Source organism: Pseudophryne corroboree, chromosome 2 (genome assembly GCF_028390025.1).
Source record: "Pseudophryne corroboree isolate aPseCor3 chromosome 2, aPseCor3.hap2, whole genome shotgun sequence".
Classification (NCBI taxonomy): domain Eukaryota; kingdom Metazoa; phylum Chordata; class Amphibia; order Anura; family Myobatrachidae; genus Pseudophryne; species Pseudophryne corroboree.
The window spans coordinates 490,604,753-490,628,883 of record NC_086445.1 but is presented as its reverse complement, the minus strand read 5'-3'; the positions used below and the strand labels follow the sequence as shown (position 1 = coordinate 490,628,883).

Sequence of the window (24,131 nt, the reverse complement as noted above, 5' to 3'; positions counted from 1 at the left end):
TAGTTCTGGGATTCCTCAAATCACATTGGTTTAAACCGCTCAAATCTGTGGATTTGAAATATCTCACATGGAAAGTGACCATGATGTTTGCCCTGGCCTCGGCCAGGCGAGTGTCAGAATTGGCGGCTTTGTCTCACAAAAGCCCATATCTGATTGTCCATTCGGACGGGGCAGAGCTGCGGACTCGTCCCCAGTTTCTCCCTAAGGTGGTGTCAGCGTTTCACCTGAACCAGCTTATTGTGGTGCCTGCGGCTACTAGGGACTTGGAGGACTCCAAGTTGCTAGATGTTGTCAGGGCCCTGAAAATATCGGTTTCCAGGACGGCTGGAGTCAGGAAAACTGACTTGCTGTTATCCTGTATGCACCCAACAAACTGGGTGCTCTTGCTTCTAAGCAGACGATTGCTAGTTGGATGTGTAGTACAATTCAGCTTGCACATTCTGTGGCAGGCCTGCCACAGCCAAAATATGTAAATGCCCATTCCACAAGGAAGGTGGGCTCATCCTGGGCGGCTGCCCGAGGGGTCTCGGCATTACAACTCTGCCGAGCAGCTACGTGGTCGGGGGGAGAACACGTTTGTAAAATTCTACAAATTTGATACCCTGGCTAAAGAGGACCTTGAGTTTTCTCATTCGGTGCTGCAGAGTCATCCGCACTCTCCCGCCCGTTTGGGAGCTTTGGTATAATCCCCATGGTCCTGACGGAGTCCCCAGCATCCACTAGGACGTTAGAGAAAATAAGATTTTACTTACCGATAAATCTATTTCTCGTAGTCCGTAGTGGATGCTGGGCGCCCATCCCAAGTGCGGATTGTCTGCAATACTTGTACATAGTTATTGGTACAAAAATCGGGTTATTATTGTTGTGAGCCATCTTTTCAGAGGCTCCGCTGTTATCATGCTGTTAACTGGGTTCAGATCACAGGTTGTACAGTGTGATTGGTGTGGCTGGTATGAGTCTTACCCGGGATTCAAAATCCTTCCTTATTGTGTACGCTCGTCCGGGCACAGTATCCTAACTGAGGCTTGGAGGAGGGTCATAGGGGGAGGAGCCAGTGCACACCACCTGATCCTAAAGCTTTTACTTTTGTGCCCTGTCTCCTGCGGAGCCGCTATTCCCCATGGTCCTGACGGAGTCCCCAGCATCCACTACGGACTACGAGAAATAGATTTATCGGTAAGTAAAATCTTATTTTTTCAGATTGATGATGAGATTGACCCTCCTGATACGTCTAAGAAGACTGATAAGATCAAACGTCAGAAGGTTACTAAATTAGTCTTACCACATACTGACCATTTAATGGACATACGTCAGGAATCCTGGTCTCCATGAAAGAAAATTTTCCTGTCCAAAAAGATGCTAGCTCGTTATCCTATCTCTGCGGAGTTGAGTAACAAGTGGGAAACCCCGCCACCAGTGGACTCACATGTAGCCCATCTTGTGGTGTCATCTACTCTGCCCTGTCACCACCGTCACCTCTTCGTAGGAACCGACGGATACGCGTGTGGAGCATTGCTTGAGGTCTATTTACACTCTTACAGGTGCTGTAAATAGACCCACTATGGCAGCCTCTTGGGCTACAAAAGACATTGAAGCATGGGTTCAGGCAATTGAGTAAGAGCTACCTCTGATTTTTTTCTGACACTGCCAGACAATATCTGACTTATATTACCACAGCCTCCCACTATATTCAGGAGGCGGCCTCTGATGCAGGCATTATGGCGGCCAAAGCATTTACTATGTCTATCCTGGCTCGCCGGACCCTGTGGTTACGGTCCTGGTCGGTGGACCTGGACTCTAAGAAGACCTTGAAGGTACTCCCTTTTAAGGGAGATATACTATTTTGAGATGATCTGAACAAAATTGTGACCGACTTGGCGTCGGCCAAGACTGCATTTCTCCCAAGTACTAATCCTTCGGTTCCGAAGGCTAAGAGTACTACTTTCCGTTCCGTTCAACCTCCAGGTAAAGCAAAGGGTCAGGTGTACCCGAGGCTCGCACTTACATGTCCTCTAAGCCCAAACCTAAATGTTCCTGGGCTGCCCATCAGCCTGCTTCCAAACCGGACAAGCCTGCTGCATGACGGGCGGGCATCCCCCTGGGGGACCCCAGGGTGGGAGGTCAACTTCTGCAATTCGCACAGGTATGGTTAAAGTACACTTTGGACGCCTGGGTGCAGGAAGTGGTCTCTCATGGGTACACAATCTCCTTCAAGAGAAGTCCCCCTCGCCAGTTTTGCTCAACGGTTATCCCTTTGGATCCGTTAAAAGCACAAACTCTACATTTGGTTGTCCAACCCCTCCTGGATATAGGAGTGATAGTGCCGGTGCCTCTATCTCAGAGAGGCAGATTATACTATTTAACGCTGTGTTTAGTCCCGAAACTGAATGGATCCTCCCGACCTATACTCAACCTCAAATCTTTGAACAAATTTGTGAGGGTGTCCAAATTCCATACTCTGCGCTCTATTGTACTGGCTATGTTACCCAAGGAATATATGGTATCTCTGGATATACAGGATGCTTACCTACACATACCTATTGCCATGTCGCATCAGCAATATCTTTGGTTTGCTATTGGCAACCTTCATTATCAGTTCCAAGCCTTACCTTTCGGACTGGCCATGGCTCCTCGGATCTTCACCAAAGTCATCGCGGTATCAGGGGTATCAGGATCCTGCCGTATCTGGATGACTTGTTGATCCTGGCAAGCTCCTCAGAGGTTCTCCTCTGTCATCTGGAACTGAAGGTCCAATTCCTGCAAGCCCACGTGTGGCTCATCAACTGGAAGAAATCCTCACTGGTCCCTGCTCAGAGCATGGTACACTTGGGATCATTACTGGACACACACAACCAATGTTTGTTCTTGTCTCCAGAGAAGGTCCTGAAACTTCAGGACAGAATCAGATACTTCCTCTCTCGCCAAAGAGTGTCGATAACACAGTGATGCAAGTACTAGGCCTCATGGTGCCGGCTTTCGACATGGTAGAGTACGCTCAATTTCATTCCCTCCCTCTGCAGTGGTTAATCCTTTCGAAGTGGGACGGTCTGCCTCACCGGATCAGGTCTCAAATGATCTCCTTGACTCCAGAGGTTCGTCTGTCACTGAGTTGGTGGCTACAGGACCAACAATTGAGCAGGGGCCGTCCCTTCTGGATTGCCAACTGGGTCCTCTTAACCACGGATGCCAGCCTGCAGGATTGGGGCGCAGTGTTGAAGCAACACTCTCTCCAGGGTTGGTGGACCAGGGAGGAATCTCTCCTCCCGATAAACATTCTGGAATTGCGGGCAGTGTTCAATGCGTTGACACTGGCCCTACCTTTCGTACAGAACTGGCTTGTTCAAGTACAATCAGACAACGCCACCATGGTGGCATACATAAATCATCAAGGCGGCACTCGAAGCTGCATGGCTATGATGGAAGTGTCAAAAATTCTTCGATGGGCGGAACGCCATCTGCCAGCAATATCGGCAGTGTTCATTCCATGGTCCTCAACTGGGAAGCGGACTTCCTCAGTCGTCAGAACGTAGACGCCGGGGAGTGGAGTCTTCATCCGGAGGTCTTCCAACTCCTTGTGGACAAGTGGGGTCTACCAGATGTCGACACAATCACAAGGTTCCGGTCTTCGGAGCAAGGACAAGGGATCCTCAAGCAGCGTTCGTGGATGCACTGGCAATTCCATTGAACTTTCAGCTGCCATACGTGTTCCCTCCAGTGTCACTCCTGCCCAGGGTACTACGGAAGTTCAAGCAATAAGGTGGAATACTGCGTCTAGTCGCTCCAGCGTGGCCCAGACGGCATTTGTTCTCAGACCTGCAGGGTCTCTCAATCGAGCGTCCACTTCTACTTCCTCAACGCCCAGACCTCCTCGTTGAGGGCCCTTGTGTCTACCAGGACCTGACAAGACTGGCTTTGACGGTGTGGCTCTTGAAGCTTCACTCCTGAGGGCCAAAGGATTTTCTTAGTCGGTTATTCAAACTATGTTGAAGGCCCGCAAACCGGCTTCTGCACAGATTTATTATAGGGTCAGGAATTCTTACTTCACCTGGTGTGCTGCTAACAACTATGATGCATACAAGTTTAGTACTTCCAGACTTTTGGCTTTTTTGCAACAAGGCCTGGATTTAGGACTTCGCCTGGCCTCCCTCAAGGTACACATTTCTGCCTTGTCGGTGTGGTTTCAGCTAAACATTTTAACTATTCCTGACGTTCATACATTCACTCGGGGCGTACTACGGATTTAGCCTCCCTATGTCCCTCCTGTGGCTCCATGGGATCTGTCTGTTGTTCTTAATGCCCTACAAGAGTCTCCGTTTGAACCTCTTGAGTCTGTGGACCTTAAATGCCTTACGCTTAAGGTTATTTTTCTGTTGGCTATTGCCTCTGCTAGGAGGGTGTCAGACTTAGGCGCTTTGTCCTATCATCCACCCTTTCTGATTTTTCACCGTGACCGGGCAGTTCTTAGAACTCACCCTGGTTATCTACCTAAGGTGGTGTCATCTTTCCACCTTAACCAAGAGATCCTAGTTCCGGCCTTTATCTCTCCTGGTTTGTCCTCCAAAGAGCGGTCTTTGGATGTGGTATGGGCTCTCCGTATATATGTAGTAAGGACTGCCTCTATCAGAAGGTCAGATTCTCTTTTTGTACTTTTTGGTTTTCACAAACGTGGCTGGCCTGCAAATAAGCAGACTGATTAGAATGGTGATTGCACAAGCTTATGCGCAGGCTGGACTCCCAGCTCCTGCTGCTATCAAGGCCCATTCTACTCGGTCTGTTGGACCTTCTTGGGCGGCCCGACATGGCGCGTCCGCTGAACAATTGTGCAAGGCGACTACGTGGTCCTCAGTGAATACGTTCAGGTTCTATGCCTTTGATACCTCCGCCTCCCAGGATGCTTCATTTGGACGCCGGGTTCTTGTGCCTGCTACAGTGCGTCCCTTCCCATGAGGAACTGCTTTAGGACACCCTGATGTTATTCCCTGTGGAGTACCAGTGTACCCCGCTACAGAAAAGGAGAGTTATGGTAAGACTTACCATTGTTAAATCTCTTTCTGCGAGGTACACTGGTTTCCACAGTGCGCCCACCCTGACGCACTTAGCTGCTTTGGGTTTGTATGGCGTTAGCCGCTAGTACCTTCTCCTGTCGTGCGAATGTGGTTCTACCGTCTCTCTTACCTGCTACTGCATAGGACTGGTTAACAAAACTGAGCCCCAGTGCCTGGAGGCGGGGCTATAGAGGAGGCGGTACAGTGCATCCTGGGAACAGTCAAAGCTTTAGTCTGTTGGTGCCTCGGATCAAGATCCAATTCTACACCCCAATGTTATTCCCTGTGGAAACCAGTGTACCTTGCAGAAAGAGATTTAACAATTGTAAGTCTTACCATAAATCTCCTTTTATCAAACAACTCGTAACTTAAAGGAGACTAAAAACAATTGTAAATAAATTATATATGTTTTTGCCTAGTTTTTTTCAATGACTGTATTCACAGGAAACACTCTGAAAACAGACATTTAGCTAACTATAAATAGTAAGAAAGTGAATTGAAAATAAAAATTTTATTTCCATCCTTTATTTACAATGTGTTAAACATTAAAAATCTAAAGTAAAATAAATTATTGCTCATACACACTTAATCACGTATACACAGATAAGCACATATACATGGGCTGCTGGATAATGGGCTGTTACTCATAGACCCTGTCTCTGCTCCTCACAGGGCCATCTTAATGCATAGGCACACTGAGCAGCTGCCCAAGGCCCCACAATTCTACAAGCCTCCGAGCAGGGGTGTAATGTTATGGGACCCATACATACATTGTGAGATATCTGGTACAACCGTTCGATTTCGACCGCATCTGTGAGATAAATCGCAGGATTGTATGCACATCTTATTTAGCATGCGACGAGATGCGCGGCCACACCGGTCGACTCTCTTATGTCACGATCCTATGTGCTGCACTTAATATTTATCGGATCGCATGTGCGATCGCATGCTGTTTTTGCCATATTCGATTTATCGCACTGCGATGTGCGATCTGTGAGGTATTTAGCTCACTTCCTGGACACTCCCCTCCACCCATTTCTGGTCGTAAGGGGCATGCGATAAATCGCAAGATTGTATGTGCATCGAATGCACAATAAAAGCACTTTAGATGTGATTTATCTCAAGGTGAGCTTCAAGGGAAATCGGGCCCGATATTGCATTGCACTTAATCGCACAAGTGTATGAGCACCAATAGTCACACATTCAGAGCGGCCAGGCAGCATTCTCTACCTGCCTTCTAGCGTGCACCCAGAAAGTGAATGGCTGTCAGCATGCTGATTGGTGAATGGCTGGAGCTATCCACCAATCAGAGTACTGACAGCCATTTGCTGTATGGAAGCATGTAACGAGACGCTGCAGGACGGGCATGTTATGATTATTTTTTTAAATGGTTCCCGTGAATGGCTGTGTAGGGGCCTCAGTGCATTGCTTTGCCCAGGGCCTACAATGCTGTTAAGACAGTCCTGGTTACAAATGAACACTAGTGTGATGGCATAGATGCCACCTCTTAAAGGCCCTTTTTGGATTAGCTACCACCAGCACAAGACCCTTGCACTGGAAGAACAGTTTTTAGTGCACAGACATTTTGTAATTAGTGGAGGTAATACAACTCTTGTTTTGCCCTCCATCTTCTTCAAAAAGCATTCAGCCCAGCACATATTAGCCAACAGGTTTTCTGTAGTGGGAGGGGCACAATGTTGTGTTTCTCCATTAATTTATGGTAGCTCGCTCAAGTCGTTTCGCCCAGCAACTGATGAGCTCTGTCTGATACACAGAGATCTTAAGAAGTGTCAACGTCATAGCCTTTCAGAGATCACTTTGTATCTTTGCTGCCAGCAGCATCAGGGTTATGAGGGAAAACTGGGTTATGTAGTGACGACCTTTTTGGAATTGGTATACGAGAAGAACACGTCATAATGCTACTAAAAGAAGGAAGTTTGAGGTTTGGCCATAGTGATTAGAGGGGCTCCATGTTGCACGTCTCCTGAAAATCATTATAGGATGCTCTTGTTAGCAGATCTAGTGTTAGTTATTTATGTAATGAGCAACGCTTATTTTGGACAATTTACTTATGAGAACACATCCTGGAGAAATGCAGTATTATTGCCAACTCCTGGAGACCCAGTCTAGGTACCTGGATGGCTAAGTAGAGTTCTTATACTTTTACGTACTGGGACTAGGTTTAGTTTGTAAATAATCCATTTTTTATTTTTCCTGTCTCTTTCTTTCTCATTCACGCTAGTAAAAGCACCTCATGCACATCTTGTACTAAAAGCTGTATCTCAATTTTACCTGGATCTAGGAATGGGTATCTGAAATCAGTTTCTAGCAGCCATGTTCCTGATCTGATGGAAGTGCTTTTTCTATTAAATATTGGGTTTGCGATGGTTGCCAGTCATCAGATGGTGCTTTCTTATGCCCATTTGACGGCTACTTGCCTGTACTTAGCTACAGACACCTGGAAGGGGTGTCCACAGCACAGCCCATGTGCTCAAACCTCTGAAGTGGCGTCCATAGCACAGTTCATGTGCACGCGCCCGGAAGTGGTGTCCGCAACACAGCTCATGTGCACACACCCGGAAGTGGTGTCCACAACACAGCTCATGTGCACACACCCGGAAGTGGTGTCCACAACACAGCTCATGTGCACACACCTGGAAGTGGTGTCCACAACACAGCTCATGTGCACACACCTGGAAGTGGTGTCCACAACACAGCTCATGTGCACACACCTGGAAGTGGTGTCCCAACACAGCTCATGTGAGCGCTTCCAAAAGTGGTGTCCACAGCACATCTCATGTGTGCGCACCCGGAAGTGATATCCACAGCACAGCTCATGTGCGTGCACCTGGAAATGGTGTCCACAGCACAGCAACCATTTGATGACGTGCTTCTGATGTACATCCCTACAGGGATCTGGTTACCCTAATTAACTTTATTCTGGCTGGCTGCATCTGGTTTACACGCAGGAAGAGCCCAAGCTAGTCCCGTTTCTATATAGCGTACAAGTCAGCGTGTCCCTTTAGCTTCTGATTTCCATTACACAAATGTATAAGAATGTTTAGAATCTCTTGTAGGAATGATTAAATGTGAACAGTTGGATTTTAAGGAATCGTGTGCATTGTTGTGCTGAAGGAATAAAAATTAATTGAGACAGACTGTTCAATTCAATTATCGCTCCCGTTCTCCCATCTAAAGTGATGGGAGATTGTGGGGGCGATATTTAATTGAGTCCCGTTATTGCGCTAATTGCGTCCATATGGGTCAGATACGCAGCTAAACCAGACCAAAGTGCTGGCCACGATCATGAAAAGTGCAGTTTGATCGCCCATACAGGTAACTTTTTGTGCATTTCAGCTCGCCACCCTGGGGGTATCCAAACGCATCCCTACATTTTATCAGCTTCCAGCTGTGGACAGGGCCAAATAGGAGTTCCCTCCTCCCACAGATGCTGATATTACCAGGCTGATTAAGGCTACTACCCTTTCTCTTTGTAACACTGCCTCCCTAAAGGATCCGACGAATAGGAAGCTAAAGAATTTCCTCAAAGCAATGTATTCTAATACTGGGGCAATAGTGCACACTTGGGAAGATTCTCTAAAGGAAGTTCTCCGTTCCAGTAATCCTAGAGTAGTTGACTGAAATGGACCTTATTCGGGAGGTGGGCTTTTATTTAGGAGGGGCAGCCATTGACACTCGTGTACTTAACCAAGGTGTCAGCTTCTTCAGTAGTGGTAAGGAGAGCCCTATGACTTCTTACCTCTTGAACCTCTCCCTTTTTCAGGGGATGTGCTATTTGTCCCAGAGGTATACAAAATTATTGCTCCGGTAACAGCTTCTAAGACTGCTTCCCTGCCTTCTGCGGTGCTGCTAAGGTCGCGAACGTCAACTTTTCATTACTTTCATACACAGAGGAAGGTCAAGGGCCAGTCTTTCTCCAGGGTTCTTCCACTAAGGGATCCAAGTCCAAAGGTAATCTTTCTTGATCCAACAGGCGCCCTGTAGATCAAGGAAGGGCAGGAGCGCTGTTGAAGTCCATCCACTCCCATCATCCAAGTTTCCCCGTTGTAGAGATTCACAGGCTTCTATGCCAACCTCTTCCTGGTTCAGAAGCCAGATGGCTCGTTCCAATCCATCCCCAGCCTGAAGTCGCGCAACAGGTACCTGCGGATTCCCAAATTCCACATGGAGTCGTTGCGCTCCATTCTGGCTCTGGAACCGGGGGAGTTCATAGCCTCCCTGGATATCCAGGATGCCTATTTACATTTCTCTAACGTCCTAGTGGATGCTGGGGACTCCGTCAGGACCATGGGGATTAGCGGCTCCGCAGGAGACAGGGCACAAAAAGTAAGCTTTTAGGATCACATGGTGTGTACTGGCTCCTCCCCCTATGACCCTCCTCCAAGCCTCAGTTAGGTTTTTGTGCCCGTCCGAGCAGGGTGCAATCTAGGTGGCTCTCTTAAAGAGTTGCTTAGAAAAAGTTTTTAGGTTCTTTATTTTCAGTGAGTCCTGCTGGCAACAGGCTCACTGCATCGAGGGACTTAGGGGAGAGAAGTGAACTCACCTGCGTGCAGGATGGATTGGCTTCTTAGGCTACTGGACACCATTAGCTCCAGAGGGAGTCGGAACACAGGTCTCGCCCTGGGGTTCGTCCCGGAGCCGCGCCGCCGACCCCCCTTGCAGATGCTGAAGATTGAAGAGGTCCGGAACCAGGCGGCAGAAGACTTTCAGTCTTCATCAGGTAGCGCACAGCACTGCAGCTGTGCGCCATTGTTGTCAGCACACTTCACACAGCGGTCACGGAGGGTGCAGGGCGCGGGGGGGGGCGCCCTGGGCAGCAATGTATAATACCTGTATGGCGAAAAATACATCACATATAGCCCTTGAGGCTATATGGATGTATTTAACCCCTGCCAGATATCACAAACTCCGGAGAAGAAGCCCGCCGAAAAGGGGGCGGGGCCTATTCTCCTGAGCACACAGCGCCATTTTCCCTCACAGAAATGCTGGTGGGAAGGCTCCCATGCTCTCCCCTGCACTGCACTACAGAAACAGGGTTAAAACAGAGAGGGGGGGCACTGATTTGGCGATATGAATATATATTAAATGCTATAAGGGAGGAACACTTATATAAAGGTTGTCCCTATATAATTATAGCGTTTTGGTGTGTGCTGGCAAACTCTCCCTCTGTCTCCCCAAAGGGCTAGTGGGTCCTGTCCTCTATCAGAGCATTCCCTGTGTGTGTGCTGTGTGTCGGTACGTGTGTGTCGACATGTATGAGGACGATGTTGGTGAGGAGGCGGAGCAATTGCCTGTAATGGTGATGTCACTCTCTAGGGAGTCGACACCGGAATGGATGGCTTATTTAAGGAATTACGTGATAATGTCAACACGCTGCAAGGTCGGTTGACGACATGAGACGGCCGGCAAACCAATTAGTACCTGTCCAGGCGTCTCAAACACCGTCAGGGGCTGTAAAACGCCCATTTACCTCAGTCGGTCGACACAGACCCAGACACGGACACTGATTTCAGTGTCGACGGTGAAGAAACAAACGTATTTTTCTTTTAGGGCCACACGTTAAGGGCAATGAAGGAGGTGTTACATATTTCTGATACTACAAGTACCACAAAAAAGGGTATTATGTGGGATGTGAAAAAACTACCTGTAGTTTTTCCTGAATCAGATAAATTAAATGAAGTGTGTGATGATGCGTGGGTTTCCCCCGATAGAAAATTATTGGCGGTATACCCTTTCCCGCCAGAAGTTAGGGCGCGTTGGGAAACACCCCTTAGGGTGGATAAGGCGCTCACATGCTTATCAGAACAAGTGGCGGTACCATCTACAGATAGGGCCGTACTTAAGGAGCCAGCTGATAGGAGGCTGGAAAATATCCTAAAAAGTATACACACACATGCTGGTGTTATACTGCGACCAGCGATCGCCTCAGCCTGGATGTGCAGAGCTGAGGTGGCTTGGTCGGATTCCCTGACTAAAAATATTGATACCCTTGACAGGGACAGTATTTTATTGACTATAGAGCATTTAAAGGATGCATTTCTATATATGCGAGATGCGCAGAGGGATATTTGCACTCTGGCATCAAGAGTAAATGCGATGTCCATATCTGCAAGAAGATGTTTATGGACACGACAGTGGTCAGGTGATGCAGATTCCAAACGGCACAAAGATGTATTGCCGTATAAAGGGGAGGAGTTATTTGGGGTCGGTCCATGGGACCTGGTGGTCACGGCAACTGCTGGAAAATCCACCGTTTTTTACCCTAAGTCACATCTCTGCAGAAAAAGACACCGTCTTTTCAGCCTCAGTCCTTTCGTCCCTATAAGAGTCATATCTGCCCAGGGATAGAGGAAAGGGAAGAAGACTGCAGCAGGCAGCCCATTCCCAGGAACAGAAGCCCTCCAACGCTTCTACCAAGTTCTCAGCATGACGCTGGGACCGTACAGGACCCCTGGATCCTACAAGTAGTATCCAAGGGGTACAGATTGGAATGTCGAGACGTTTCCCCCTCGCAGGTTCCTGTAGTCTGCTGTACCAATGTCTCCCTCCGACAGGGAGGCAGTATTGAAAACAATTCACAAGCTGTATTCCCAGCAGGTGATAATCAAAGTACCCCTCCTACAACAAGGAAAGGGGTATTATTCCACACTATATGGTGGTACTGAAGCCAGAAGGCTAGGTGAGACCTATTCTAAATCTGAAATATTTGAACACTTACAAAAGTTCAAATCCAGATGGAGTCACTCAGAGCAGTGATAGCGAACCGGGAAGAAGGGGACTATATGGTGTCCCGGGACATCAGGGATGCTTACCTCCATGTCCCAAAAATTTGCCTTTCTCACCGAGGGTACCTCAGGTTCGTGGTACAGAACTGTCACTATCAGTTTCAGACGATGCCGTTGGATTGTCCAAGGCACCCCGGGTCCTTACCAAGGTAATGACCGAAATGAGGATTCGTCTTCAAAGAAAATGGACGACTTCCTGATAAGAACAAGGTCCAGAGAACAGTTGGAGGTCGGAGTAGCACTATCTCAAGTAGTTCTACGACAACACGGGTGGATTCTAAATATTCCAAAACCGCAGTTGTTCCGACGGCACGTCTGCTGGTCCTAGGGATGATTCTGGACACAGTCCAGAAAAAGGTGTTTCTCCCAGAGGAGAAAGCCAGGGAGTTATCCGAGCTAATCGGGATCCTCCTAAAACCAGGAAAAGTGTCAGTGCATCATTGCACAAGAGTCCTGGTAAAAATGGTGGCTTATTACGAAGCGATTCCATTCGGCAGATTTCACGCAAGAACTCTTCAGTGGGATCTGCTGGACAAATGGTCCGGATCGCATCTTCAGATGCATCAGCGGATAACCCTATATCCAAGGACAAGGGTGTCTCTCCTGTGGTGATTACAGAGTGCTCATCTTCTAGAGGGCCGCAGATTCGGCATTCAGGATTGGGTGCTGGTGACCACGGAGGCCAGCCTGAGAGGCTGGAGAGCAGTCACACAGGGAAAAAATTTCCAGGGAGTGTGATCAAGTCTGGAGAATTCTCTCCACATAAATATACTGGAGCTAAGAGCAAATTTATAATGCTCTAAACTTAGCAAGACCTCTGCTTCAAGGTCAGCCGGTATTGATCCAGTGGGATAACATCACGGCAGTCGCCCACGTAAACAGAAAGGGCGGCACAAGAAGCAGGAGGGCAGTGGCAAAACTGCAAGGATTTTTCGCTAGGCGGAAAATCATGTGATAGCACTGTCAGCAGTGTTCATTCCGGGAGTGGACGACTGGGAAGCAGACTTCCTCAGCAGGCACGACCTCCACCCGGGAGAGTGGGAACTTCATCGGGAAGTTTTCCGCATGATTGTGAACCGTTGGGAAAGACCAAAGGTGGACATGATGGCATCCCGCCCGAACAAAAAACGGGACAGGTATTGCGCCAGGTCACGAGACCTTCAGGCGATAGCTGTGGATGTCCTGGTAACACCGTGGGTGTAACAGCCGGTGTATGTGTTCCCTCCTCTGCTTCTCATAACCAAGGTATTGAGAATTATAAGACGTAGAGGAGTAAGAACTATACTCGTGGCTCCGGATTGGCCAAGAGGGACTTGGTACCCGGAATTTCAAGAGATGCTCACAGAGGACTAATGGCCTCGGGAGCTAAGAAGGGACTTGCTTCAGCAAGTACCATGTCTGTTCCAAGACTTACCGCGGCTGCGTTTGACGGCATGGCGGTTGAACGCCGAATCCTAAGGGAAAAGGCATTCCGGAAGAGGTCATACCTACCCTGGTCAAAGCCAGGAAGGAGGTGACCGCACAACGTTATCACCACATGTGGTGAAAATATGTTGCGTGGGTGAGGCCAGGAAGGCCCCACGAAGAAATTTCAACTAGGTCGATTTCTGCACTTCCTGCAAACAGGAGTGTCTATGAGCCTCAAATTGGGGTCCATTAAGGTTCAAGTTTCGGCCCTGTAGATTTTCTTCCAGAAAGAATTTGCTTCAGTTCCTGAAGTCCAGACATTTGTCAAGGGAGTATTGCATATACAGCCCCTTTTGTACCTCCAGTGGCACCGTGGGATCTCAACGTAGTGTTGGGATTCCTCAAATCATATTGGTTTGAACCGCTCAAATCTGTGGATTTGAAATATCTCACATGGAAAGTGACCATGCTGTTGGCCCTGGCCTCGGCCAGGCGAGTGTTAGAATTGGCGGCTTTGTCTTACAAAAGCCCATATTTGATTTTCCATTCGGACAGGGCAGAACTGCGGACTCGTCCCCAGTTTCTTCCTAAGGTGGTGTCAGCGTTTCACCTGAAACAACCTATTGTGGTGCCTGCGGCTACTAGGGACTTGGAGGACTCCAAGTTGCTAGACGTTGTCAGGGCCCTGAAAATATATATATATAATTCCAGGACGGCTGGAGTCAGAAAGTCTGACTTGCTGTTTATATTGTATGCACCCAAAAAGCTGGGTGCTCCTGCTTCTAAGCAGACTATTGCTCGTTGGATTTGTAGTACAATTCAGCTTGCACATTCTGTGGCAGGCCTGCCACAGCCAAAATCTGTAAATGCCCATTCCACAAGGAAGGTGGGCTCATCTTGGGCGGCTGCCCGAGGGGTCTCGGCTTTACAACTTTGCCGAGCAGCTACGTGGTCAGGGGGGAACACGTTTGTAAAATTCTACAAATTTGATACCCTGGCTGAGGAGGACCTGGAGTTCTCTCATTCGGTGCTGCAGAGTCATCCGCACTCTCCCGCCCGTTTGGGAGCTTTGGTATAATCCCCATGGTCCTGACGGAGTCCCCAGCATCCACTAGGACGTTAGAGAAAATAAGATTTTACTTACCGATAAATCTATTTCTCATAGTCCGTAGTGGATGCTGGGCGCCCATCCCAAGTGCGGATTGTCTGCATTACTTGTACATAATTATTGTTACAAAAATCGGGTTATTATTGTTGTGGGCCATCTTTTCAGAGGCTCCTTCGTTGTTATCATACTGTTAACTGGGTTCAAATCACAAGTTGTACGGTGTGATTGGTGTGGCTGGTATGAGTCTTACCCGGGATTCAAGATCCTTCCTTATTGTGTACGCTCGTCCGGGCACAGTACCTAACTGAGGCTTGGAGGAGGGTCATAGGGGGAGGAGCCAGTACACACCATGTGATCCTAAAAGCTTACTTTTTGTGCCCTGTCTCCTGCGGAGCCGCTAATCCCCATGGTCCTGACGGAGTCCCCAGCATCCACTACGGACTATGAGAAATAGATTTATCGGTAAGTAAAATCTTATTATTGCCATCTGGGACAGTCATAATTGCTTCTCAAAGTTTGCGGTGAGGGAGGAACATTTCCAATTTCGGGTGTTGCCATTTGGTTTTTCCATATCTTCTTGTGCCTTCAGGTCTTGGCAGCGCCTCTTAGAAGCAAGGGGATACGAATCCTACCTCACTTGGATTATCTGTTGCTCCCGACCCAGTCCCCGGAGATTCTGTGGGACCATGTCGTTTCACAGTGGACCTTCTCCAGTCTCACGGGTGTGTCATCATTTGGCAGAAATCCTCCTTGACTCCATCTCAGGAGATGATACAACTAGGAGCCTTGCTGTACTCCGGGGTCCAATAGGTGTTCCTTTCCAGCGACAAACTGTAGTCCCTAGAGACCAAGATTCACGCCGTTTTAGGCTGACGACTGATGTCCATCCACTCTTTTTCATGCAAGTCTTGGGCTCTCTAGTCTCCACCTTCAACATGGTGTAGTATGCCCAGATTCACTTTCGTCCCTAACAATTGGCAATCCTGGCCGAATGGAACTACTCGCATCTGCATCTGAAATTGCAGGTGATCATTCTTCCTTAGGTAGGAGGTCTGTCACTCCCTCTTGTGACTCCACCAGTCTCACCTGAGCAAGAGCCGCCCATTTTGTATCCAGGATAAGGTCCTGATTACCACCAATGCCAGCCTTCAGTGGTTGGCGAGCAGTCACTCTAGATGTTCCAATGTTAGTGGTCGGCTCAAGATAGCTGGCTACCGATCAATATTTTGGAACTGAGGGGTTTACAGAGTACTTTGCCTAGCGCAGCCCCTTCTCCAGCATTGGTGGGTCAAGGTTCAGTTGGACAATGTAATGGCTGTCACCTACATAAACCATCAGGGCGACACACTCCGTTGCACCACAATAAAGGAGTTAAAAATAGAAAACACCTGCGCTCTGTTGTTAATAAGGGTATATCCCTCTAATAATAATCCAACAATTAAAAAATAATTAATAAATAATTATAAAATAAAGGAGTTAAGTCACATCATACGGTTGGAAAAGTTGTCTTCCGGCTCTGGCAGTGTTCTTAATCCGTGGAGTACAAAATTGGGAGGTGGACTTTCTAAGTCACCAGGATGTTCATTCAGGCAAGTGAGCCCTACACCCAGACGTCTTTCAACTCCGGGTTCTCAGCTGGGGCATTCCAGAAATAATGGCATTTCGCCACAGCCACCAACTTCAGAGATATTGCTCGCATACCAGGGATCCATGAGCTCTCTAACGGTTCGGTGGACCTTCCCACTCATATTCCCTCAAATCTCACTGATTCCGCGGGTTCTTCATAAATTTATGTTTGAAGGCGGCATCGTGATCCTCATTGCTCCGTATTGGCCATGCAGACCTTGGTAAGTTGATCTTCTGGGCCTCTCTATCGACACAAGGGCTGCCTTTTCATCTCAGGTAGGATCATCTGTCTCACTGCCCGTGCTTCTATCTGGACCTAGGCTATCTCGTTTTGACTGGGTGACTCTTAAGACATATGTCCTGAAAGCTAAAGGTTTCTCAAGGTTGGTCTTTCATACCATGCTTCAAGCTAGGTAACCTTCCTCTGCCAGAATTTACCACAGGGTTTGGAGGACATACCGGTACTTTAACTGGGGTTTGGCTCGAGGCTTCAACCCTAGATCCTTCTGGCTGTTGCAAGTTCTGTCTTTCTTGCAGGCCAGACTGGATTTGGATCTCTGCCTTTCCTTGTTAAAGGTACAAGCTTCAGCCCTTCAGATTGTGCTGTTGCCTAATGTACGACTGTGTTCCCCATGGATTCAAAGAAAAGGATTTTACACTTAAGAACAAAAATCTCCTTTTTAAAGATTTTGATCACTAAAACTGATTTATACAGTACATACATCTTCTAGGTAGACTTTAAAACCTCTCTTTTGCATTTCTGTAGAACTGAATAATTATGCAGTTTTGGTGTTTAGAACATGGTATTTTATTGGAGGGCACAGTATTACATCTATTTTAGAGTTTCCTTCTTTTACTGAACATTATTTAATTAGTTTGACATGCTTTATCAAGGGGAATACTAATGGGGATTTTGTTAGAAGACAGTGATCAGTGCTATGTTTAAGGGGATTATTCCTGTTCATTAGCAAACCACAAAAGTTAGTAATTGGGAAAAATCATGTTGCACTGCAGGTGGAGCAGATGTAACATGTGCAGAGAGATTTTGATTTGGGTGGGCTATATTGTTTCTGTGGAGGGTAAATACTGTCTGCTTAATTTCTAAACTGCAATTTAGATTGTAGTTTGAACACACCCCACCCAAATCTAACTCTCTCTGCACATGTTACATCGTGCATCCCCCCCCCTGCAGTGCAAAATGATTTTGCACAATTGCTAACTTATTTAGTTTGCTAATAAGCAGACAAACAATGGTAAATGCTCGATCATTCCTGAAGATAATTATGTTTCAGGTGCTGGAAAGGGGGAGGGGTCACAGACAAACAGAGAGGGGAGGGGTTGCAAACGTGTGTAAACTAATTCTCTGAATTTCTATTACCAGATAGGTTCAGGTATGGTTACAGGTAATTTTTTAGTGTGCTGAAGGGAAATGTAGTGGTGGGATTTGCAACCCCTCCCCTCTGTCTGTTAGTTTGCTAACAAACCTGAATAAGGCATTATGGGGCAGATGTATTAACCTGGAGAAGGCATAAGGAAGTGATAAACCAGTGATATGTGCAAGGTGATAAAGGCAGCAGCCAATCAGATCCTAACTGTTACTTTACATATTGGAGCTGATTGGCTGGTGCCTTTATCACCTTGCACATATCACTGGTTTATCACTTCCTTATGCCTTCTCCACGTTAATACATCTGCCCCTATGTTTGCAATATTCTTTCTTTCATTAGTGATTTCACAATCTCAACATAAACAATGTTTTCACACTACTGTTGTGGTATTAGTTAATGTTCTGAGAAGCTTTATGAACAATATTCAGTTGTTTTGCATGGCAGCTGTCGCTCCCGGGCGCCCACATTGTTATATGAAAACGTTAACTGAATTTAACAAAACAATGTGTGTGGGTTGGGGGGGGGGGGAAGGGGTAGCTTTTCGGGTGTAGTATGGTATGCCGGCGGCCAGGCTCCCGACGACCAGCATACCGGCGCTGGGAGCGCGACCGCCTGCATACCGATAGTGCGGCAAGCGCAAAGGAGCCCCTTGCGGGCTCGCTGCGTCACGCTATTTATTCTCCCTCCAGGGGGGTCGTGGACACCCACGAGGGAGAATAGCTGTCGGTATGCCGGGTGTCGGGATCCCGGCGCCGGTATACTGTGCGCCGGGATCCCGACATTCGGCATACTGAAGACCACCCAGCTCTTCATATAGGCTAAAATGTTTATTGACATATTTCCTCTCAATGTTTTCCATACAAAATATATAATCCAGTATTTGCCTGTTCACAGAACTACCAGCCCTAGTCATAGCAAAATCATACTCCAGTTAACTAATTTATTCATTTATATTCTTCGAAGTGTTTTTTGTTGTTGTTGTTGTTATTTGTTAAATATCTGCAGATCATTTTCCTATTATTGGTCATTGAATAATGAGGCATTACATCAGAAACATCAATGTTACCTTCATTTTCATTAATGCTCGATTGTGTTTTGCAGAGTTCTTAGTATCTGTATTCCCTGAATGTGATCTTAGTGAATATGGAAAAGACTGGAAAACATGTACCACGAATGTTAATGCTATGATTCGTTGTTTACATTTGGAAATGAAAAAAAGCACAGTAAGTCATAAATTGTATTTATTTCATTTTACAAGTCCCTTTTTCAGCATTCTTTCTACCAGTTGAAGATAGACATATACTGTTCTTTTCAGCAGTATTTCTATTATGAGGGGTGTGCAATAAGTTTCTAGATGTACAAAAAGTATTACATTTACAAACAAAGTGAACATTAAATTTTTGCAAAGTCTACGCCAGAGGAGTCTGTGTAAAGTTCTATGCGTTCAAACCATTTGGTGAACCAGCTGGACCAGTCCAAAGCAGGTATCTCTTCTACATGCTGGATGAAGATCTCCACTTCAGCTTCCGTTGACTTAAAACGAATCCCACACATCTTGTTCTTGATTTGTGTGAAACTTAAGAAGTCAGAGGGGGCCAGGTCTGGACTGTACGGTGAATGACCAAGCTCCTGGATACATTCATGGGCCAGAAAATCCCCAATTTCCTGGATTTGTGGGAAGGTGCCATGAGGGCGAATTATTGGACGCCTGGAAATGGCTTCCAGCTCTTGCGGCAGACGTTGGTTGGCGAAGTGTGTGCTGCTGGTACGGTAGCTACGGGACCAGTCTTGGCCACACTTCACTCACATTGAAACTTCTGTGGTAGCGCACCTCCATCTGGGGTCCACCGGGCCGACTGCTGTTTGATCTTGGGGTCGAAACTGTAGATCCAGGACTCATCGCCACTGAAAATCTCCCACACAGTTTGAGCGGCCTCCCATCAAGCCTGGCTAGCATGTTATGGCACCAAGTGACCCGAGCCTCCTTTTGCTCTCGATCCAGCTGATGATGCACCCAGCGTGCAGAAACCTTGCTCAGGCCAAGCTTTTTGTGGGATATCAAGCAGATGGCTCCCGATGAGATGCCTATCTACTTTTCTAACTGGGCTCACACTAGTGTCCACCTGAGTTGTAGCTTCCAGTTAATTTTCCCTCACCGAAAACTCAAACACAGTGATTCGAGATGGTGCTTCCTCCCCAAAAGCAGCTTGCAGGCGGTGAAAACTTTTGTGGTCATAGAATATCATGGGTCTCCAGTGGACTGTTGAGCTCCATAAGGAGCTTGTGAAGATAGTGAACATGCTGACTTCTTCGGTGGGCAGTGCTGCTTATTTACGGTTCCTTGACATTTCAGAAGAACTTTAGGGGGAGATGTACTAAGCAGTGATTAAAGTGGAGAAGTGAGCCAGTGCAGAAGTTGCCCATGGCAGCCAATTAGCAGTTGTGTACACATTGGAATAATTTTCAAAACTAGCTTGAATGCTGCCGTACATGTAGGACGGTCTGCTTCTCCATTTGTCCGCTTCCTCAGGCCATCTATGAAATGTATTGGGAAGGTTTTATAATTGTTTGGATTACTGTATAACATTTGAAAAGATTATTCATTTGGACAGATACTAAAATAGTAAATCCCTCTGTGACAAGAGCATTAATTATTCAGGACCATTCTCTGCCCCTCAATCATATGGAGTAAAGTGCTCCTATACTTACTGGTTGTTTAAGTTAGTGTATCATTTCTGCTATATTTCAAAGATTAATGTCATTAATTGTGTCAACTGCAAATATTTTCCCTGGACATAAGAGTCTCAGCCGGGTACACATCAGACAATATATCGGCCATATCACACAGTGTATGCTCAATTGCGTGTTTACGTACGTCTTCAGCAGGGTCTGTCCCATCATGTGTGCAGCACATCAGATGGGATGACCCCGCTGACAGCACCATGCAGGTGATTGTGGGGATGTTCCGTCGCCTGAAAAATGTGTCTTTCTGATGTGTATCCGGGGTTATAGTCGATATGTATGATATATTTGGGGGAATTCAAATGTTTGAAAAGTTGGTTGGGTGTCTGTTTTTTCCTGTCTATTAGATAAGAAAAAACAGACACTCAACTGACTTTTCAAACAATTGAATATCCCCCACCCATCATGTTTTTTTTATTTACTAATAACAGTTTATTTTGTTTTCAGCAGTGTGGCCCCACTACTTTTTTCACACTTATTCTTACTGAATTTAAAATGTTTAAAATTATTCTGAGTGCAGGTTTAATTATTTTATATTCGGTGCTGGGCTTTTATATTTTGATTTTTGTTTTACTAGGTATTGAGGCCTTTCCTTGTACAAGGTGCTCTTGTATAATCTGTAGGTCACTGTAGACATAAAGAATCACGTGTGTTATTGGTTTATCATTTTTTCCCCCCCAAGGCAAACCTTTATCCTAGCCAAGTTCCTTCTCAAGCCCCTGATGATTCCATTTGCTTAGACTCTGATGATGCTGCAGAGGAGTGCAATGAGGTGGAAGGCCCAGAAGATAGTGTACAGAAGACTCAGTCTGGACATGCTAATCCATTACAAAGACCGAAGGATAACAAGGAATCTGTAAATTTGGCACTTGGAGCCTCAATAAAACAGATGTCTTCAGATCCTATAGGTAACTCAATAATCTTCTAGGTTGAAAGTTCACGGATTCATTTATAAAAGCAGCGACCCTTCATTGTATTTTGTTACAGCTGGTACAGTTGGGATCTCCGATGCCAGTTTATCATGAGAAAAAATTTCCAGCCAGACGGCATTTGTTTTGGCAATGACAGTGCAGATTCTTATGTTTGCAATCAGGGGAAGCCAGCTAAATCCTGGTGGCCCTTTCTGTTGGCTGTCTGGAGCACAGATAATGGTCAGTAAGCTCCGCTGAGTGCAGCATATTGAATAGGCCTTTCTCCTTATTGTAACTTATAGCATGACAGACTAAGCTTAATGAGGGTTCTCAGTACATTATATTAAACTTGGTGCATTTGTCTGATATTTTGTATAAATTAAAATAAAAAAACAGATTATTTAGTCTGGCAAGACAACACTCTTGCTATATAATTATCTGCACTTATGCAGCTCTTTCCTTCTGGGGAAGCATTGCCTTGATGGCTGGTTACCTCTGCAGCCTCTGTCCTGCCCTGTCACATTGCCATATCTCATCTAGTCTCCTCTGTTGGGCAGATGGTTATAACCAACTGGTATATAAGTGATTAGGGTGCAGGATGCCAGATGCGCAGATCTCATGAAGGCTAAGTGTATACACATAGTGTCAGACTGGTGCTTGAAGGGCCTACAAGGGAAATGTAATGGCTGGGGCCTTCTAAAGCGGTGCAACCAGTCATTGGATAGGTGTATTCATCAATTGGAGTGGCATAGCTATCCCACAAAGGACACGGTATAATATTATGTAACCTCCAATTCAGACACAGCTATTTGGAACCCTTTATTCTAATAAATTTTACCTGTGACACCGCTGGTGTTACCAGTGGCGTATCTATAATGGATGCAGTGTATGCAGTGCAAACAGGCCCCTGGGGTCCAGGGGGGCCCACACCGTACACCCTGCACCAATTTTTCAATACATAGCTCTCTGATGTCCCACATCTGCACAGCACCTTTCCAAAAATCAGCGGTAAATTTACGTGGCATCCATTTTCCCAGAGTTTTGCACATGCACAGTATGGAAATCTCTGGGAAAATGGCCGCCACCCCATTTTCCCAGAGATCTAAGCATGCGCAATAAGGTCTGCGCCCCCTAGTGCTTAGACTTTATTGCACTGCTGGCTACAGAGGAGGGGGCCTGGATAGAGGAGTCGGCACATGGGCCTCCTCCTCTGTTACTACGCCCCTAAATGTTACAGTAATAACCTGTGGCTGCTTGGGATGTACTTGTGATTTCATCATTTAAAACGTCTACATTGAGAACACGGACACTTAATGCAATTTCAAGCATATTAATAGTGTCGTCTGTACAACTTCACACGTGATGTTAAAGCACCATGGCCCTCATTCCGAGTTGTTCGCTCGCTAGCAGATTTTAGCAGCATTGCACACGCTAGGCCGCCGCCCTCTGGGAGTGTATTTTAGCTTAGCAGAATTGCGAACGAAAGATTAGCAGATTTGCGAATAAATAATTCTTAGCAGTTTCTGAGTAGCTCCAGACTTACTCAGCCATTGCGATCAGTTCAGTCAGTTTCGTTCCTGGTTTGACGTCACAAACACACCCAGCGTTCGCCCAGACACTCCCCCGTTTCTTCAGACACTCCCGCGTTTTTCCCAGAAACGCCAGCGTTTTTTCGCACACTCCCATACAACGGCCAGTTTCCGCCCAGAAACACCCACTTCCTGTCAATCACACTCCGATCACCAGAACGATGAAAAATCCTCGTTATGCCGTGAGTAAAATACCTAACTTTTGAGTAAAATAACTAAGCGCATGCGCTCTGCGAACCTTGCGCATGCGCAGTAAGCGACCAATCGCAATATAGCGAAACTCGGCAACGAGCGAAAAACTCGGAATGAGGGCCCATGTTTGAAGTTATAAAACTAACAATATTAAAATGCTTCAAATCCTATCATGTTGGCATGCCTTGTTCGGACTAGCAGTGACCCTGCTCTTGCTGTCGGTATTTTAAATGTTGAAAATACTTTCCGAACCTAGCCGCTTCAGTAGAATAAAAATAATAATAATAAATCTATACCATTTCTCTGACGTCCTAGTGGATGCTGGGGACTCCGTAAGGACCATGGGGGGGTAGCGGCTCTGCAGGAGACTGGGCACAAAAGTAAAGCTTTAGAACTACCTGGTGTGCACTGGCTCCTCCCCCTATGACCCTCCTCCAAGCCTCAGTTAGATTTTTGTGCCCGAACGAGAAGGGTGCACACTAGGTGGCTCTCCTGAGCTGCTTAGTGAAAAGTTTAGTTTTAGGTTTTTTATGTTCAGTGAGACCTGCTGGCAACAGGCTCACTGCATCGAGGGACTAAGGGGAGAAGAAGCGAACTCACCTGCGTGCAGAGTGGATTGGGCTTCTTAGGCTACTGGACATTAGCTCCAGAGGGACCGATCACAGGCCCAGCCATGGATAGGTCCCAGAGCCGCGCCGCCGGCCCCCTTACAGAGCCAGAAGACAGAAGAGGTCCGGAAAATCGGCGGCAGAAGACGTCCTGTCTTCAACAAGGTAGCGCACAGCACTGCAGCTGTGCGCCATTGCTCTCAGCACACTTCACACTCCGGTCACTGAGGGTGCAGGGCGCTGGGGGGGGGGGCGCCCTGAGACGCAATAAAAACACCTTGGATGGCAAAAAATGCATCACATATAGCTCCTGGGCTATATGGATGAATTTAACCCCTGCCAGAATACACAGAAAAACGGGAGATAAGGCCGCCGAGAAGGGGGCGGAGCCTATCTCCTCAGCACACTGGCGCCATTTTCCCTCACAGCTCCGTTGGAGGGAAGCTCCCTGGCTCTCCCCTGCAGTCACTACACTACAGAAAGGGTTAAAAAAAGAGAGGGGGGCACTAATTACGCGCAGTATTAAAAATACAGCAGCTATAAGGGGAAAAACACTTATATAAGGTTATCCCTATATATATATAGCGCTCTGGTGTGTGCTGGCAAACTCTCCCTCTGTCTCCCCAAAGGGCTAGTGGGGTCCTGTCCTCTATCAGAGCATTCCCTGTGTGTGTGCTGTGTGTCGGTACGTTTGTGTCGACATGTATGA

General features: G+C 46.8%; 1 protein-coding gene across 3 annotated transcripts in view; it reads left to right on the top strand.

Moving 5' to 3' along the window:
* Nucleotides 1–24,131, top strand: part of BEND2 (BEN domain containing 2) — a 236,477-nt gene that overhangs the window by 193,183 nt on the left and 19,163 nt on the right. For all 3 annotated transcript variants that reach the window (XM_063953929.1, XM_063953928.1, XM_063953930.1), the window contains exons 8-9: nt 18,482–18,603; nt 20,805–21,030. In XM_063953929.1, the coding sequence (XP_063809999.1) occupies nt 18,482–18,603; nt 20,805–21,030 (348 nt within the window). The remainder of the gene's footprint in view (nt 1–18,481; nt 18,604–20,804; nt 21,031–24,131) is intronic.